Source organism: Salvelinus namaycush, chromosome 10 (genome assembly GCF_016432855.1).
Source record: "Salvelinus namaycush isolate Seneca chromosome 10, SaNama_1.0, whole genome shotgun sequence".
In the NCBI taxonomy this organism is placed as follows: Eukaryota; Metazoa; Chordata; class Actinopteri; order Salmoniformes; family Salmonidae; genus Salvelinus; species Salvelinus namaycush.
The window spans coordinates 32183734-32202464 of NC_052316.1; the positions used below are offsets into that span (position 1 = coordinate 32183734).

Below are 18731 nucleotides of genomic sequence, written 5' to 3' on the forward strand. Positions count from 1 at the left end.
GTTTGGCACATTGAATTGCAATAAAATCACAGTATCAAATCACAATATATATAGAATCATGAAAATCGCAATACATATGGTATTGGCACCTAAGTATCGTAATAATATCGTATTTTGAGGTCCCTGGCCAGTCCCAACCCTAATGTTCATGTAGTAATGAAAGAAATGAGTGGCAGATAGCCTAGAGGTTATGTCATAAAAATACTAGTCATAATAGGGAATGTTGCCATATGCAAATGTTTTTTTTCTTTACTTGATAATTCGGTTAAGAACAAATTCTTATTTACAATGACTGCCTACCGGGGAACAGTGGGTAAACAGCCTTGTTCAGTGGCAGAAAGACCTTGTCTTACCTTGTCTGCTTGGGGATTTGATCCGGCGACCTTTCAATTACAGGCCCAACGCACTAACCACTAGGCTACCTGCCTCCCCATGGTGTTGAAGATGTACTGTTCTTTTCTTCAATGATGTGTGTTCTGCATTTTTAATGCCAAAATCTGAATTTATCAGTGATGACTGATTTTCCAAATTGCATGTAGTCAAATTAGGACCCATAGTGAATCTAATCAAGACATCTAATGTAATGTAAATCCCGCAGATTTAAAAAACAACAACAAAATGTCTTCTCAATTTGGGCTTAATTCATTTTCGGGAGGTTTAATTGCACTTGTTTGTTAAATCATGTGTATATTCTGTTTGTCACTGTTTAATTAATACGTCTGCTTTCTGTTGCAGTGATGTTTACTCTTACCGAGGTAGCCGCCCTGAATGACATCCAGCCAACCTATCGGATCCTGAAACCATGGTGGGACGTCTTTATGGACTACCTGGGCGTCGTCATGCTGATGCTGGCCATATTTTCTGGAACTATGCAGTTAACCAAAGACCAGGTGGTTTGCCTTCCTATCCTGGAACCAGCTTCAGTGGACCCCAGCGGCTTCACAACACCGCAGCCAGCGGAGGGGTCTGGTTCTGGGTCAGGGAACGGAGGAAGTAGGGTGACGCTAGCCGCCGCTCCTCTAGTGACTAAGGATCTACCGGATAGTGTTGTTCATCAGATTCACTTTACACATTCTGGTGGTGTTGGACAGCAGCCTCTGCCAACAGGCGTCAGGACAAACCTGGACTTTCAGCAGTATGTTTTTGTAAATCAGATGTGCTATCATGTCGCCCTGCCGTGGTATTCTAAATACTTCCCATACCTTGCTCTTATACACACCATCGTCCTCATGGTCAGCAGTAACTTCTGGTTCAAATATCCAAAGACTTGTTCGAAAATAGAGCATTTTGTGGGGATTCTGGGGAAGTGTTTTGAGTCTCCTTGGACGACCAAGGCATTATCTGAGACGGCATGTGAGGACTCAGAGGAGAATAAGCAAAGGCTCACTGGTGCCCCTTTCCTGCCAAAACATTTCTCAACCAGCAGTGAAGAGGGAAGTCCTAACCAGTCCAACCCGATGCTGGCTAAGTCTGAGGTCAAGTTCACTGCTGATAAGCCTGTCATTGAAGTCCCATGCATGACCATACTAGACAATAAAGATGGAGAGCAGGCCAAGGCCCTATTTGAAAAGGTTAGGAAGTTCCGTACCCACGTGGAAGACAGTGATTTGATCTACAAGCTCTACGTTGCCCAAACAGTGATCAAAACTGTGAAGTTCATTTTGATCTTGTGTTACACAATGACGTTTGTTGCTGCCATTGACTTTGACCATGTGTGTGAGCCTGACATAAAACATTTAACTGGATACACTAAATTCCAATGCACACATAACATGGCATTCATGTTAAGGAAGCTGCTTGTCAGCTATATTTCCCTCGTCTGTATATACGGCCTCATCTGTATATACACTCTCTTCTGGCTCTTTCGACGACCTCTCAAGGAGTACTCTTTCGAGAAAGTCAGAGAGGAGAGTAGCTTCAGTGACATTCCTGACGTGAAGAACGACTTTGCGTTTCTCTTGCACATGGTCGATCAGTACGACCAGCTGTACTCTAAGCGTTTTGGTGTCTTCCTCTCTGAAGTCAGTGAGAACAAGCTGCGGGAGATCAGCTTGAATCACGAGTGGACATTCGAGAAACTGAGACAGCATGTAACCCGCAACGCTCAGGACAAACTGGAGCTCCATCTCTTCATGCTGTCAGGTTTGCCAGACGCTGTCTTTGACCTGACAGATCTGGAGATCCTGAAGCTGGAGCTGATCCCAGAGGCCAGGATAACAGCCAAGATCTCCCAGATGATCAACATTCAGGAGCTACACTTCTACCACTGTCCTGCCAAAGTCGAGCAGACCGCGTTCAGTTTCCTTCGTGACCACCTCCGGTGCCTTCATGTCAAGTTTACGGATGTAGCCGAGATCCCCACTTGGGTGTACCTGTTGAAAAGTCTGAGGGAGCTGTACTTGGTCGGGAATCTGAATTCTGAAAACAACAAGATGATCGGCTTAGAATCTCTCAGAGACATGAGGCATCTAAAGATTCTGCATCTAAAAAGCAATTTGACGAAGGTCCCGACCAACATAACAGATCTCTCTCCACACCTGATCAAGCTGGTGGTACACAATGACGGTACTAAACTCCTGGTACTGAACAGTTTGAAGAAAATGATGAACCTAGCTGAACTAGAGCTTCACAACTGTGAACTGGAGAGGATACCCCATGCTATTTTCAGTTTGACCAACCTGCAGGAGCTGGACCTGAAATCCAACAACATTCGCACCATTGAGGAGGTCATCAGCTTCCAGCACCTCAAGAGGCTGATCTGCCTCAAACTGTGGCACAATAAAATCATTACCATTCCATTGTCAATAAGCCATGTCAAAAACCTTGAGTCCCTCTACCTTTCGCACAATAAACTTGAATCTCTGCCCGTACCCTTGTTTAACCTGCTCAAGCTGAGGTATCTGGACATTAGCCACAACTCCATAGTGGTAATTCCGCTGGAGATTGGTTTCATGCAGAACCTCCAGCACTTTGCTATTACAGGCAACAAGGTGGAGGTAGTACCCAAACAGCTGTTTAAGTGCACCAAACTGAGGACACTATGTCTGGGACACAATTGTATCGCCGTCCTTCCAGAGAAGATCAGCAATCTGGTGCAGCTAACAAACCTGGAGCTGAAGGGAAACTGTCTGGACCGCCTGCCGCCCCAGCTAGGCCAGTGTCACCTCCTCCGCAGGAACTGCCTGGTGGTGGAGGACCACCTGTTTGACTCACTCCCTCTAGAGATCAAGGAGAGTATCAATCAGGAAGCCAACGTGCCCTTTGCTAATGGGGTGTGAGTGACTGTCACTTTACACATACAGGAATGGGATTACAAAAATGAGACAACTCTCCACAGTCAATGTTTTTAATTACAACATGTGAACTGAAAGAAAGGTTTTTGCTCAGGGCTGACTCGTCATGAAAGAACAGATTAGGTTTTAAACGGGTAGAAAATGGCACTGTGCTCACTCATTATGAAAGAAGATCCCAGGTACTGTGGAAAAAGCCATAAGTATGGTCTAGTTCAAGAATGGTAGGTTAGTTCCAGAGTTATGGGCTGGTTCCATAGTGATGGTCTGGCTCAAGAGTGATGATCTGGTTCAAGCGTGATGGTCTGGTTCCAGATTGATGGTCTGGTTCCAGAGTGATTGGGTGGTTCCAGAGTGAAGGGATGGATCCAGAGTGAAGGGATGGATCCAGAGTGACGGGATGGATCCAGAATGACGGGCTAGTTCCAGAATAACGGACTAGTTCCAGAATGATGGACTGGGGTGTAATCATTAGTCCAAACGGTTGCAAAACAGAACATTTTGCAACTAAAACTAGTGTTTCTATTGGACGATTCAGGTAGGTCCTTCCCCGTTTCATTCCATTTGCTTCTGTTTAAGAAATGTTTTGCAACAGAATTGGCGTAATGACTACATCCCTGGTTCCAGAATGAGGGTCTGATTCCAGAGTGACGGCTAGTTCTAGAATGACGACCATGTTTGTGTTAGACCACGAAATTATTAGTCAATGTTCTGAGGAAAATGGATGCTCCTTTTAATTATGGAACAGAGAATGGTGGTGTAGAATTTATAGATGCGAGGGATACATGTTCTGATGAGATTTTATGTTTGTTTTCTTTTGTTTTCTTCATGTTTTATAGCAACATTTTATGGAACGCCGTTTGGGTCTTTGTGTGTCAAAAAAGATACACGTCAAATAACACTTTGTCGTGTCAAATAACACTATTTGTCATGTCAAATAACACTATTTGATGTGTCAAATAAGCTTGTTGACCAATCAGGACCGGAATATGACTGCACGTCACATAATAATTTAACGTGTTCATAATTTTTATTACGTAGTTATTACACATTGATTACACTATCACTTGTATTTCATATGTCACAACGATTCATCGATATATATGCTATGATGCTAGTACAGTGCTGGTCATAAAAAAAGCTAGCTAGCTCATGGATGCAAACAATGTCTTCCCCAAAAACATAGCAAAACGACATAATCTGTTTCAGTAAGCTAGGTATCATCTAAAATAACACTAATTTATAAGACAGTTTTTATTTGAATAATGGTGGTCGGACCCATCTATGTGAAGCTAGCCACAATAAGGATTAGCCACAATAGTGAACTTTGCGGTTAGCCTTCAAAATAAAAGTATGTCAATGACAGTGTTGCAAATGAATACAAATTGTAGAATTATGCTATAATTGAATAGATCATGCTAAACGAGTTTGGAATGTTATATAAAATCAACAAAAGACAATCATTTGCGTGGTCTAGGGCACTGCATCGCAGCGCCAGCTGCGCCACCAGAGACTCTGGGTTCGCGCCCAGGCTCTGTCGCAGCCGGCCGCGACCGGGAGGTCCGTGGGGCGACGCACAATTGGCCTAGCGTCGTCCGGGTTAGGGAGGGTTTGGCCGGTAGGGATATCTTTGTCTCATCGCGCACCAGCGACTCCTGTGGCGGGCCGGGCGCAGTGCGCGCTAATCAAGGGAGCCGGGTGCACAGTGTTTCCTCCGACACATTGGTGCGGCTGGCTTCCGGGTTGGAGGCGCGCTGTGTTAAGAAGCAGTGCGGCTTGGTTGGGTTGTGTTTCGGAGGACGCATGGCTTTCGACCTTCGTCTCTCCCGAGCCCGTACGGGAGTTGTAGCGATGAGACAAGATAGTAATTACTAGCAATTGGATACCACGAAAAATTGGGAGAAAAGGGGGTAAAATTTAAAATTAAAATAAAAAGACAATAATTTGTTAATTTGACAAAAATCTGTTGAAATAACACTGTATGTATTAGACTTTAGAATTTCATTGGGGCATTACTTATTTCACTGTACAGCCTTACCTATGGATTGTGGATCAATGACATGGGGTATCAGTCTACTCAGTGACACACAGAGAACATTAGCATCGTAGCTCTTATTGTGGGACTCTGAAACTGTGAATTGAGCCACATTTATTGTCAACCTATGTGTATTGAACACTATTCCAGAGGAAAAATAATACTGTGTGGATGTTTGAGCCTGATAACTGAGGAGGACGTTGGGGAAAAAATTATTGGGTGTTGAGTAGACTGATACCCCATTTCATTGATCCCCAATCCTTAGGTAAAGCTGTACAGTGCAATGGTGATTTCACACAGTCACACTCCCGCGATAAGAGCTACAACACTAATACTTGTGTAAACTCTTCACAGTTGTGTTCTATGGGTGTCACCGAGTAGACTGATACCCCATTTAATTGCTTCACATTCCAACCTTGTTTAACATGATCTAGTCTAAATATGGCATGATTCCACCAATTGCAACCTTCTGCATCACTTTCAAATAGGTACTTTTATTTTGAAGGCAAACCGCAAATTCCACGATTGTGCCTAATCCTTATTGTGGCTAGCTTCACAACACATAACCCGGTCAGGTCGAGCCTCATGAAGCTAGCTGGCTGCTTATAACGTTAGCTTTTGGCAACAGGGTTTAGTAGCTGGCTAGCTATTTATTTTCATGAACTGAAGTTCAGTTGCAATAGGTGAACAACAAGTGGCTACCTAGCTAATAATTACTCACAAGGATTCCTAAATCATTGCTAAGAATAATAAAAATGACTGCAGTTATTACTGGTCATTGTTTTTAGGCTGGTTGTATTGGTGTTAGCTTGGTACCAAGCCAAAGCTAGTCAGCTACCCCAGAAGTTGCGGTCCAACACAACATTCTACAATTAAACTGTGTTATTTGACATGTCAAATTAAAAGTTTATCTAACGTGTCAAATAGTGTTATTTGACGTGTATCTTTTTTGACACACAAAGACCCAAACGGCGTTCCATAACATTTCTCTACGTTTTACCTGAATCCAGGAAAGTCCATATCATGGCTGTCTGAAGAAAACCTCTCATAATTGTATGTTCGTTATTGGGTAAAGAGGGTAATTTTTTCTATTCCCTGAAAAGTGTTTGAAGATAAGACTTCATAAGCTATTTTGAATACATTGTCTTGTCATGAAATGTTCAGAGTACAGTGAGGGGAGTTAATGCTTTCAATAAATGTATTTTTATTTTTTTTTACATTCAAAAATGTTATAAGGTTTTCATTAGACAGCAACGATATGTGGCAGTTTCGGGAGTCCTCTCGATTTTTACTTTGGTCTTTTGTTATGTATATTTCATACATAATATAACCTATGCCCCTATTGTGGTAGTACTGTACTGTCAGAACCACACTTAAGGAACAGACTGAATAATCCATCAACAAGGATGATTATAAAACACTATTGCAGGGTTTCCCAAACTCGCTCCTAGGGACCCCAAGGGGTTCACGTTTAGTTTTTTTGCACTAGCACTACACAGCTGATTCAAATAATCAACTAATCATCAAGCTTTGATAATTTGATTTGGCTGTGTAGTGTTAGGACAAAAACCAAAATGTGCACCCTTGATATGACAACTCCTATGCATAATTGATGTGCTATAATATGGTCTTGGCTGCTAACTAAATGACTGCATGTGTATGTTTAATATCCTAGTCTTTTGCTCATAAATGTGTCAGTAAAGTATTTAACTGTTTCAGCAGACATTTAACACATGTTCGTAACCCTATGACGCATTCATACTCAAATAAAACCATGTCCCGTATGTCTAGTGATTTCACAATATGTTTCAAACATTTGAACTAGCTTACAACCACTTATATGGTTGTAGGCTACCAGAATGGGATGCAGGCCATGCCAGGTCAGTTTTAATTGTTTTGCACCTTTCAATCAGTCAAGGGTTTCTTATTTTCTTGCATTCCATTGGTGGTGCACATTTAGTTATATGGCACGTATCTTTTCCATTAATTTGGGATTCAGACCTGCAGATATCTCCTAATGCATTTGGGCTATTCTACACAACAGATGCTGTTAAATATGGATTCACCTCAACATAATACCACTTTTTTGTTGCATGGAATCATCTGACAAACTTAGATATTTGGGTGAACGTTCCCTTTAATTTGAAATTTTGTTCAACCAGTGAAAAATGCTGCTATCTCAAGTGCTGCAGTGTTCAGTCTCGTATAGTTAAACTATTTTGACTGATAAGGTATGACAATTGCAACTCAATAAAGGAATTGCTAAGCAAACAAACGGTGTCAAGTCTTGCATGGATTTGATGACAAGCTCATGGGGTTATGAGTTGTAGATTGCACTTGCAAGTATAGATTTCAATTTTTGGAGTCCAAAAATCGAAATGTATCACTTTGGTCTCAGAAACAATCACAATGTGGACCATCGAAAGATTAGAATGATAGAATATTAGCATGTACAGTACCAGTCAAAAGTTTGGACACACCTACTCATTCAAGGGTTTTTCTTATTTTGACTATTTTCTACATTGTAGAATAATAGTGAAGACATCAAAACTATGAAATAACACATATGGTATCATGTAGTAACCAAAAAAGTGTTGAACAAATCAAAATATATTTTAGATTTGTCAAAGTAGACAGTATTTGCCTTGATGACAGCTTAGCATGCGCTTGGCATTCTCAACCAGCTTCACCTGGAATGCTTTTCCAACAGTCTTGAAGGAGTTCCCACATATGCTGAGCACTTGTTGGCTGCTTTTCCTTGACTCTGCAGTCCACCTCATACCAAACCATATCAGTTGGGTTGAGGTCAGGTGATTGTGGAGGCCAGGTCATCTGATGAAGCACTCCATCACTCTTCTTCTTGGTCAAATAGCCCTTACACAGCCTAGAGGTGTGTTGGGTCACTGTCCTGTTGAAAAACATATGATAGTCCCACTAAGCGCAAACCAGATGGGATGGCGTATCGCTGCAGAATTCTGTAGTAGCCATGCTGATTAAGTGTACCTTGAATTCTAAGTTAATCGCTGACAGTGTCACCAGCAAAGTGTAACAGTTAAACTTTAGTCCGTACCCTCGCCCCGACCAGGGCGCGAACCAGGGACCCTCTGCACACACAGACAACAGTCACCCACGAAGCATCGTTACCCATCGCTCCACAAAAGCCGCGGCCCTTGCAGAGCAAGGGGAACCACTACTTCAAGGTCTCAAAGCGAGTGACGTCACCGATTGAAACGCTATTAGCACGCACCACCGCTAACTAGCTAGCCATTTCACATCGGTTACACTCACCCCCCTTTCGACCTCCTCCTTTTCCGCAGCAACCAGTGGTCCGGGTCAACAGCATCAATGTAACAGTATAACTTTAGTCCGTCCCCTCGCCCCGACCCGGGCGCGAACCAGGGACCCTCTGCACACACAGACAACAGTCACCCACGAAGCATCGTTACCCATCGCTCCACAAAAGCAGCGGCCCTTGCAGAGTAAGGGGAACCACTACTTCAAGGTCTCAAAGGAGTGACGTCACCGATTGAAACGCTATTAGTGCGCACCACCGCTAACTAGCTAGCCATCTCACATCGGTTACAAAAGCACCCCCATACCATCACGCCTCCTCCTCCATGCTTCATGGTGGGAACCACACATGCGGAGATCATCCGTTCACCTACTCTGCATCTTACAAAGACACGGCGGTTGGAACCAAAAATGTCAAATTTGGACTAATCTGACCAAAGGACAGATTTCCACCGGTCTAATGTCCATTGCTCATGTTTCTTGGCCCAAGCAAGTCTCTTCTTATTATTGGTGTCATTTAGTAGTGGTTTCTTTGCAGCAAATCTGACCATGAAGGCCTGATTCACGCAGTCACCTCTGAACAGTTGATGCTGAGATTTGTATGCTACTTGAACTCTGTGAAGCATTTATTTGGGCTGAAATTTCTGAGGCTGGTAACTCTAATGAACTTATCCTCTGCAGCAGAGATAACTGAGTCTTCCTTTCCTGTGGCGTTCCTCATGAGAGACAGTTTCATCATAGCGTTTGATGGTTTTTGCGACTGCACTTGAAGAAACTTTCAAAGTTCTTGAAATTTTACAGATAGACTGACCTTCATGTCTTAAAGTAATGATGGACTGTCGTTTCTCTTTGCTTATTTGAGCTGTTTTTGCCATAATATGCACGTGGTCTTTTACCAAATAGGGCTATAATCTGTATACCACGCCTACCTTGTCACAACTTATTTCATAGTTTTTATCTATTACCTATTATTCTACAATGTAGAAAATAGTACAAATAAAGAAAAACCCTTGAATGAGTAGGTGTGTCCAAACCTTTGACAGGTACTGTACATATTTGATGCATTATTGATGAACTGCATTTTAATAGTGTTAATATGGAATATTGTGATGACATTACCATTTCCAAATGATTACTATTTTCTCTCCATGATTGTGTTTTGAAACTTGTTTGAGAGAAATGTTTGCTCCTTGTTTTATATTGTATACATTTGTAGTACATGTTTTTACCAAGGTATTTATATTTAAAGTAATGAGAATAATGTGTAGAGAGACTGTCTAACCAAAAGGTTAGTATGAGTGATACGGGTGATTCATTGTTGTAATGGCCCTCAGCTACCATCTCTAGTCAAAGCTTGATTTCTGACTTGTAATGTTTGACAATCCGTAAATTAGGTGTGTTTGTCTGTGTATGTGCGTGTGTGTGTGGGTGTGTGTTTTGTGTGTGTGTGGCAGGGAATGATTACTTGATTAAGTTCCAATAATAAATAATATGCATTGTTTTGTAAACAACAGAAATAATAACGGGGTCTCATATGAAGCCATTGTGCTTTTATTTTTGTTTAGTATTCTATAGTTTTAAAAAGGGAGTATTTCCACAGTTGCTGAAAAACAACTGCATTTTAGTTTTTAAAATGATTATTTTAAGCATTTGAATAGAATATTTTGTCTTTTAATCATCTGATATTCTAATGTAACTCTTCTATATCTGTTAAACTAACAGAAGCTACATTTGAGTCCACTTACACCACCACCAAAAATACATTAGTTACAACTACATACTTCCTTCCTAACAGATCGTTCCAGGTTATGCAATCCTATTTGTGTTGACAACTGTCATTGTGTAATATTATTATTATACAAACCACACCGTGTACCTGACAATGATTAATGCCATTAGGATAGACGATAACAATGTAATCCCTGCAGCACTCTCAAACCACTCCTGATCAAATTCCTCCTGGTTAGGCCTACCTGTCAATTTAATTTTCAGATAATGTATTACAGGCAAGAGATTTTTTTCAATGAACAATAAACACAATGAAATACATTTTTGACCTGTTTCATCTTTTGATACTTACAGTAGTTACCAATATGACTTTTTATTATTTCAATGAATGATCAGTTTATCGATCTGTTTTGAATGGGGTTCTCAGATCTGCACTTCTGCTTTCTCTTGGGAATGAGGATGCAACATAAAAGTTAATAAAGGTTAAATAAAATAAACAAATAAACATAAGAAAAGCCTATTGGAGGCCCTGATGGAGCACAGGCCTAGTGGTGAACTGTCTCGGAGTGCCATCGTGTGGGCAGATAACGTTAATACAGGTTATTTCCTTGTAGATAGGCCTATTTACAAGGCAAAACCAAAATATTGATCTTACTTCACTGACACTACTGTTATTTAGATATGTTTCTCTTCAAATAAAACGGAATTGTCTGTTTTTAATCCATATAGCAAATAATGCAGTCAAAGTTACCCGTGGTCCCGCCCACCCCCACAGGTGTTCAGGTGTGTCAATCATCCCAGTTGCTGGCTACGCATGTAGACAGGTAGCCTAACTGAGGTAATTAGCATGTTTCATCGTAGGTAGGCTATTTGACTGGTACTATTAAAATCATCACAGAGTTAATTGTCATCATCAAAAATAGTGACTAAAGTATTTTTAATAAAGACGTTGAGACACACTTCGGAGGGTCATCTCATCATGAAACACTAGACTATATCCGGAAGCAAGCCAAATATAAAGGGAGTAATCAAGTTTTCGCATGTAAATCCAGAGTTCTCCAATGCCTAGTATTAATTTGGGATTTCTTTGTTCATGTTGTTTGTACAGGAGTTCAAGTTGAGTAAATTTCGGAAGATAGTGTCTAAGCAGACAAAAGAGGAGCTCCCAAAAGCAGTCATGAAAGGTATGATGGTATGGCTTTTCTTCAGAATACCCACATGCCCTGGATTGTGAATGTCAGAGGAGGCTGGTGTGTGAAGCTATAGGAGGACATGGTCATTGTAATGGCTGGAATGGAATAAATGGAATGGAGTCAACATGTGGTTTTCATATGTTTGATGTGTTCAAAAACGTTCCATGAATGCCATTCCAGCCATTACAATGAGCCTGTCCTCTTATAGCTCCTCCCTCCAGCCTCCTCTGGTGAACGCTCCCTATTCAAAATCCATAACTTAATCCAGTCAATCAGATGGTCACAATCAGTCTGTAATGGAAATATTCCTTCAGTAGCCTGTCTCTCTATACCAGGAGTGACAGAGGAAGACTACATGAGAAAGATCAAGATGGTCCACTGTGCTGCCTGTGAAATTCACCTCCCTGCAGTCCTGTCTTCAACACTTTATTCCAGTTGTCCTTCACTTAACAGGTCTCAGCTCAAATGGTTTCAGGTCTACAACATTTACCAGTAAGAGAAGAATTTCTGTTCATAGAAAATATTGGTGATGTATATCCAGGGAGTGGATCCATTTGATATTGACGTATGGGAAGGAGGAGGAGCTGTTGAGTGAAGACCAGGAGGAAAGTAGCTCCAATGAAGCAGACCCAGATCAAGATGAGGCTTGGCACATTGCAGAGGAGGTACAACTGTAGGACTGTAGGGCTGAGAACATCATGTTTCACCTACTGTATGCTGTCCTCAGGTTTCTGTCAAAACAAAACAAGCATTGTATGGATGCACTTAAAAGTAATTGTCAAGTGAAAGTCGCCCTTTTAAAAGTTAATACTCTTTTAACTAATGATGTTGTTGACTCACCCTATACTCATACTTGTGGCCAAAGCATAAATTGGAGAAAACCCTCCCACATAAAACCCCCACCTCAAACTTGTATCTCAAATAGACCGTTTCAAAATACTTGCCATTTCCTCGCATTAATATTCTTAATGACTGGTTTATGCCCACACCATTCTGTTGTTGGGGTACGCCCACACCATTCCAACACAGAAAAGCTGCTTTTTAACATACTTAATGTGAAAACATTTGAAGGATATTATTTCACTCATTTTGTAATGAATTATAGGTCATATTTCATAGATATCTGGAAACACAGTACAGTTACTTTAAAGATAAGCTTGATTATGTTGTTGTCTATATCAATTCATATTTATAAGTGTGTGATTGCTTTGTGGTTCCAGGGAATCAAATTACTGGACACATTATTTTGTAATCTCTACAGAATATGCTGTCATGAAGTGGTGTGACTGACCATTCACCAAGTACCTGTATGGTATGTGTGGTTTCTTTAAGTAAAATTTTCAGATATTATGGCTTCTCTTCTTGTTGCCTTTACATTCAATGTCTTTCATAAACCACGTTTACATCCAACCATTTCATGCGGATGAATTACCTGACACAGGAAAAAAGTCACCTCTGAGCTGATGGAAACTTGAAATGCAGAAAATGTGTTCGTTTGACAAGGTGGGATCATTTTGTCGGTAAAATTAATTACACGATGAAAACGCCTTTATGAACAAATATTTATATTATTGAGTACCACAGTATGAGTCATAATACCCATAAAACCTAGCGGTAAAACCCGTTAATGGTTCCAATCGTTTTTTCCCCCATTCACTTTACCGTCAGGGATTTTAGAACTACTTCATATAAGGTTTGACTTTCGTGTAGGTTTACCCCGGCGTGATGTTTTGATAACAGCGCAAATCTCTCTCGGACAAGGTAACTTTTATCAATATATTTGCCTGTATTTACCCCTAAAAAATGAAATGCTAATTAGTCGCTATTGTGGCTATCACACAGAACTACACATCCTGTCGCAAGCTTAGATTTCATCCCTCTACCATTTGTAGTGAACTAGCTCTCCATCGATCTGAAGCAAGGATGGTTCTTTGCTATGTAGCGGATTGTAACCACTACTCTGATAAGCACACGCGCATTTGATCATTTTCCGACCTCTGTATTCGAGAGGCGTCGCTGGAGCCGTGTGATAAGGTAAGCCCTGTTTGCTAGCTGGTAACAAGCTATTTTGGTCAGGTCAAAAATCTGTTGTTGTCTAACGTTAGGTGCTTGTGAATATTAACTAGTTAGATGACCACCGAGTGTAGTTATGTGGACAACGCACATTACCTTCCTTACAAGTAAAAAGAAAACCAGAAAAAGGACTTTTGTGACCTAATTATTGACGAGTCCTTCTTGAGCTAGCAAGCTAGTTAACGTAAACTCAGGGTTTGTGTAGTCATACTTTTTCACGTGGTGACTAGCTAGCTAACGTTAGACCACCAGGGCAAGGGTATAGCTAGTTAGGCACCTTGGTTGGCTAGTTGGTTACATTAGCTAACGTTGCACCACAGATAGGTTTAGTTATAAAAACCTTTGGTTGCACAGTTTCCAAGGTTGGGTAGTTTACTTTCTAAATGTAATCCGTTACAGTTACTAGTTACCTGCCCAAAATTGTAATCATTAACGTAACTTTTGGATTACCCAAACTTAGTAATGTATTCTAATTACATTCAGTTACTTTTAGATTACTTTCCCCTTAAGAGGCATTAGAAGAAGACAAAAATGTATGTTACCAATTGAACCACATCTATTGCAGGATCAATCCATGTTAAAGTTTACATAGCTGGCCATATATGGATGTTCAATTTCACTTTATGGCTTGGTTATGTAGGCTTCTTCTAACCCATCGCTTTCTACTACATATAATAATATGATTAAATTAGACTTTGGTTTTTAATGTAAAGATATATCAGAATACCAGTCATTCCAATAAATGTTATACCCCTTGATCTTCAAGAATAGGACTTGGAAATATGGAAGTATAGATTAGCCAAATTGTTTTACCTGAGCATAACCTCAAAAGTAAGGACTTATTAGCCAGCCTTACTCTGTTGTTTATGATTTTGTTGTCATGGAGGACTGATTGGGCTCATTGATTCGAGTTGAAAATGAAAGCCATATGCTTCATTTGCTATAAGCCCATTGTTGAACTTTTTGTTGGTGACACTTTGATATCTTGATAATATGCAGCTGTTTAAAGGACTATTCAATAGATGAAACAATAACACAACAGTTGCCCTGCGTCTGTTTTGGTAAAAAGCTGAGGGATGGGCCTGGAGAAATGTAACTGCTCTCAGATTAATAGACAGAGCTATGTTATAACCATGTTATGAGGCAATACAGTGTTTATTTACATTTACAATGATTACAAACATCGGAGAAAAACAAGCTTATATTTTGGGTTCTCATGGAGTGTGACAGTTGAACTAAGCTCATGGAGCCATTTATAAGTTTTCTTTTTCAAGATATATATAATTTATAAATCCAAAAATGTATGTTGAAACTACATATTTCCCCTTTAAGTCTTTCAAAGGTGTGCGAGTTTGAACGTGTCAATTAGGCCTATGGATGTAATTTTTTTATCAGCATGAATTAGATTGAGCAATAAAAAAAAAAACTTTTATTCCATAGGCTGGGATCCGCACTGTGCAGCTTTTACAAGAGCGCATTTTTCACTGACTGTCCACTGGTTTCAAAAACAATGATTGATAGGCAGCTTAAATTTCTTGAATTCAACCATTACTGGGTTCAAATACACATTTAGATTTGTGAACATTCATCCACAACAACCACAATCCGTAAGGAGGAAATAGCTAAACGAGAGAGTAGCAGTGTGATTCATATCAATGCTCTATGTAGATAATAATAAGCGATATCTGTATCGCAGTAGACTACACCACTGCTGTCATCCTTACCTCCAAGCGTTTATTCAAATTGGATAATCTTTGGAACCGACAGCAGTTGGACTGTACCCTACAACAGCCTATTCCTGCTCTTTTCCCACGATCCATCAACCCCATTTGGTATAGTGGTCTCTGACATCTGGTCAAACTCGCTCAGGTGGAACAAATGTAAATTTGCACAATTTTTCAATGCTGATTTGAATATTAAGTGTTAAAGATTTTTTTCGCTAACCTCCTTTCTGAATGTAAAAGTAATTATCTAGCGTCATTACAATATTTGTGCTGGTAACCTAACGGATTACAGTAACAGATTTGTAATCCCTTACATGTAATACGTTACTCCCCAACCCTGACAGTTTCTCACCATAGCGTAGACGGACTTTCCCTACAGGCGGTGACATGCTAGCAATTAGCACTAAATGGCTAACGTTGAATATCCTTTCCCTCGTGGACTAGTTAGCATGTCACCACCTGTGGGGTCTGAAAAGTCTGACTATACGAGCGATGAGCTCACGTAACCGTTAGCTAAATATTCCTGCCCTAGTGGGCTAACATTAGCTAGCATGTCACCTCGTGGAAAATGTACTACATGAACTGTGAGCTAACATTAACTAGCTGGCCAGCTAGCTCACAAAGGACTTGTGGACTCAATGTTTTACACAAACAGTTTTGTTCCACAAGTGCGTCTTTTGTACAATACTAATCAAATGACCTGTGAAGTCAGTTATACATGTCAGCAGGGATGGAAATTAAGCTAGCCCGAGTCTAGTACTTTACAGACTGGGCTAGTATAAAATGTGCCAAACTAGCCTGACACTGCAAACATTTAGAACCTGAATGTAGAAATCGTGGTCTGCTGGGCTGTGCCCAAAATCCTACATCCCTGCATGTCATTCCCTTTCAGACAATCCCCCTATCACTGTTGGTCCTCCTCGGTAACCTCAAGGCTGAGGGTTATAACTTTCCTCTTGAGAATTAGAATTAGAAGTACAGTCATTTAACTCATCACAATACTTCTCCTCTTCGGGCAAATAGTACCCTAGAGTGTTCTGATCATCTAGTTGAACATTCCAGATAATTCCCCAAATTCAAGCTGCTTCAATGGCATGAAAAACATTGCGTCAATATTGCCAAATCAACAATGTATACAATATACATCGTAATAAAATAATGAATAATAATAATATAAAATGGTAGTAAATAATAATTTAAAAAAAATGAAAATAACAACAATAAAATGGTAACAGTCAATAGTAGAAATATTATAAATATAAAAGGCTAAACATGGACAATGAAACTATAACTAACTGTCACCCTCACCATTACATTAGTGCTACAACTACCATCATCATTGCTACTACTACTACCACCACCATCATAAAATTATTATAATTTCCATCGCCCCTACTACCCATATTACTACTATTTGTAATAATCACAATAATAACAATAATAGTAATAACAACAATAATAAGTAAGTTACTGCTTACTATGCAGATGTTGTTATTAAGTGTCCCTCGGGCTATGGCAGGAAAATACTTATTTGGCTGCAAGAGGAGCTGTTGCTCCTTCGCCCATGAGTATTTTTTGTTTTTCCTCTGGGTATAATAAGTTAAGAAATTATCTGTCTCTCTCTCTCTCTCGCATGAGGGAGAGATACAGAGAGCGAGAGAGATCATTTTTTAAACTTATTATACCCAGAGGAAAAACAAAAAATACTCATGGGCAAAGGAGCCTTTTGCTTTCTTGTTGGCAGTTAATTTGAAATAATGTCATTTAAATGTTGTCAGTTGTTTTGATTTGAGTTAATCATTCCACTTAAACTGGCTGGTTAGTTGGCTAACATACATACTGTGCAGATATATCTACAAATTTGCCTGGCTAAATAATAGTTTGAGAAGAAGTGGCATGATGCTGTGCTATGACATTTGAAAATGACCTGGTATAAGGTCAAAATGAGTTAAGCGGAAGCATCTGTTAACTACTTTAATTAATGCAAATACACAGGCAGCTTCCATTTTCCATTGGAAAAGAAAACCGTCCCTACATTTACTATGAAAGGAATCTCCACACAACAAAGAAATAATTTAAACATCACATACATAAATTCATATAATGCCCATGATAAAATAAAATGTGAATTGTGTTGTACTACTGAATGAAATTGTGAGGAGATGCACTCAGACCAGCCTTTGTGATTGAACTTAGGTACAGGCAGTGATGACTGGGGCCTTCAGGAGGTAAGACACATGGTGTAAGAAATTATTTGAACATCACAGATATAAATTCCAATGTGCCCATGATAATGTTAACAACATGACTTTAGTTGGCTGCTTTGAGCAATCTAACATAACCTATTCTGGGAGCCTACTGTGTTTGTATGAACTACGTGGAATATTTTTTGACCATTGGCTTCCCTGAAAACAGGTACTGACAGGAGGCAAGACGAGAACGCTGATCCAGTGCACTCAGGATCCCAGACCCTGTGACTTAAAGCCCTCACCACTGCACATCCTTCCCTGTAGCCATTTTTAATGCCTTGATGTCCTTATTGTTATCTGTGCCCCACTTTACAGACAACACTCCATCCAACGACTGTAAACACCTTGAAATGCATTCGTTCTAAGAAATGTGCTATATAAATAAAGTTTGATTTGATTGATGACATTACAGCTATAGAATATTTAATAAACTGTCATTTTCACATGAGGATAAGTGCAGTTTTTCCATAAACTTGTAATTGATAACTTGGGAATGCATGTAGCACATCGAATAAATACTGTGCCTTTGAAGATTTGTCTCTGGTCATGAAACTACAATACAGGCTGGATGTCTAAACAAAGTCAATTCTGAATGTCAATAGATTTTTAGATTCATTCTTATCAATGACAACATTCTAGAACTGAGTTATCACTCATTGAAGTCTGGTATTTGGGGTAATCTGATTAATGATTATACAGTATAATTTATTAAGTGGCTCTTTCCTTGTAGAATGTTGACAGCTGATTAGAAAGCATTGTATTGCTAAGATGCTCAAACTTAACTTAATAGCTACACTCTCCGACACAGGATAAACTTTATCCCTCATTCTGGCCCTGACCAAACTGGTAAGTTGCCCCTCACTATAGCTGCACTTTTCCACATGGCCAGACTTATAGTGGTCTTCTCCTCTTTAATGTTCTTATGCTCATCCTTGAAAAATGCCATAAGGTCTGAAATAGACACCAAAGTCTACATACTGTACAAAACTCACCTTGTCTGAGAGAATTACATGGCTATCAAAACGCCACGCCCGGTTAAGCCTACATGAAACACAGACTTTATATGAAGTACTTCTAAAATTCGAGATGCGAAAATGAATGGGAAGAAAACGATTGGAACCATTACCGGGTTTACCGCTAGGTTCTAT

The 18731-nt window shown here is 39.9% G+C and overlaps 1 protein-coding gene and 1 long non-coding RNA gene across 4 annotated transcripts; both read left to right on the plus strand.

The window, feature by feature from the left end:
• Nucleotides 1–737: 737 nt before the first annotated feature.
• On the plus strand, nucleotides 738–4173 carry LOC120054535 (volume-regulated anion channel subunit LRRC8D-like). Of its 3 annotated transcripts, none has more exons than XM_039001977.1 (2): nucleotides 742–969; nucleotides 1108–4173. In XM_039001977.1, exons 1-2 carry the CDS (start codon nucleotides 819–821, stop codon nucleotides 3276–3278), a joined length of 2322 nt encoding a protein of 773 aa, XP_038857905.1. In that variant the 5' UTR covers nucleotides 742–818; the 3' UTR covers nucleotides 3279–4173. The 3 variants fall into 3 exon arrangements, with proteins under 3 accessions (XP_038857903.1, XP_038857905.1, XP_038857904.1); XM_039001976.1 differs by having other exon boundaries at nucleotides 742–956; nucleotides 1092–4173; XM_039001975.1 differs by having other exon boundaries at nucleotides 738–4173.
• Nucleotides 4174–13155: 8982 nt separating this feature from the next.
• Nucleotides 13156–18031, plus strand: LOC120054537. Its single transcript, XR_005477616.1, has 3 exons — nucleotides 13156–13298; nucleotides 13430–13571; nucleotides 17531–18031. It is a non-coding gene; the product is annotated as an uncharacterized LOC120054537 (long non-coding RNA).
• The last annotated feature ends 700 nt before the right edge of the window (nucleotides 18032–18731 follow it).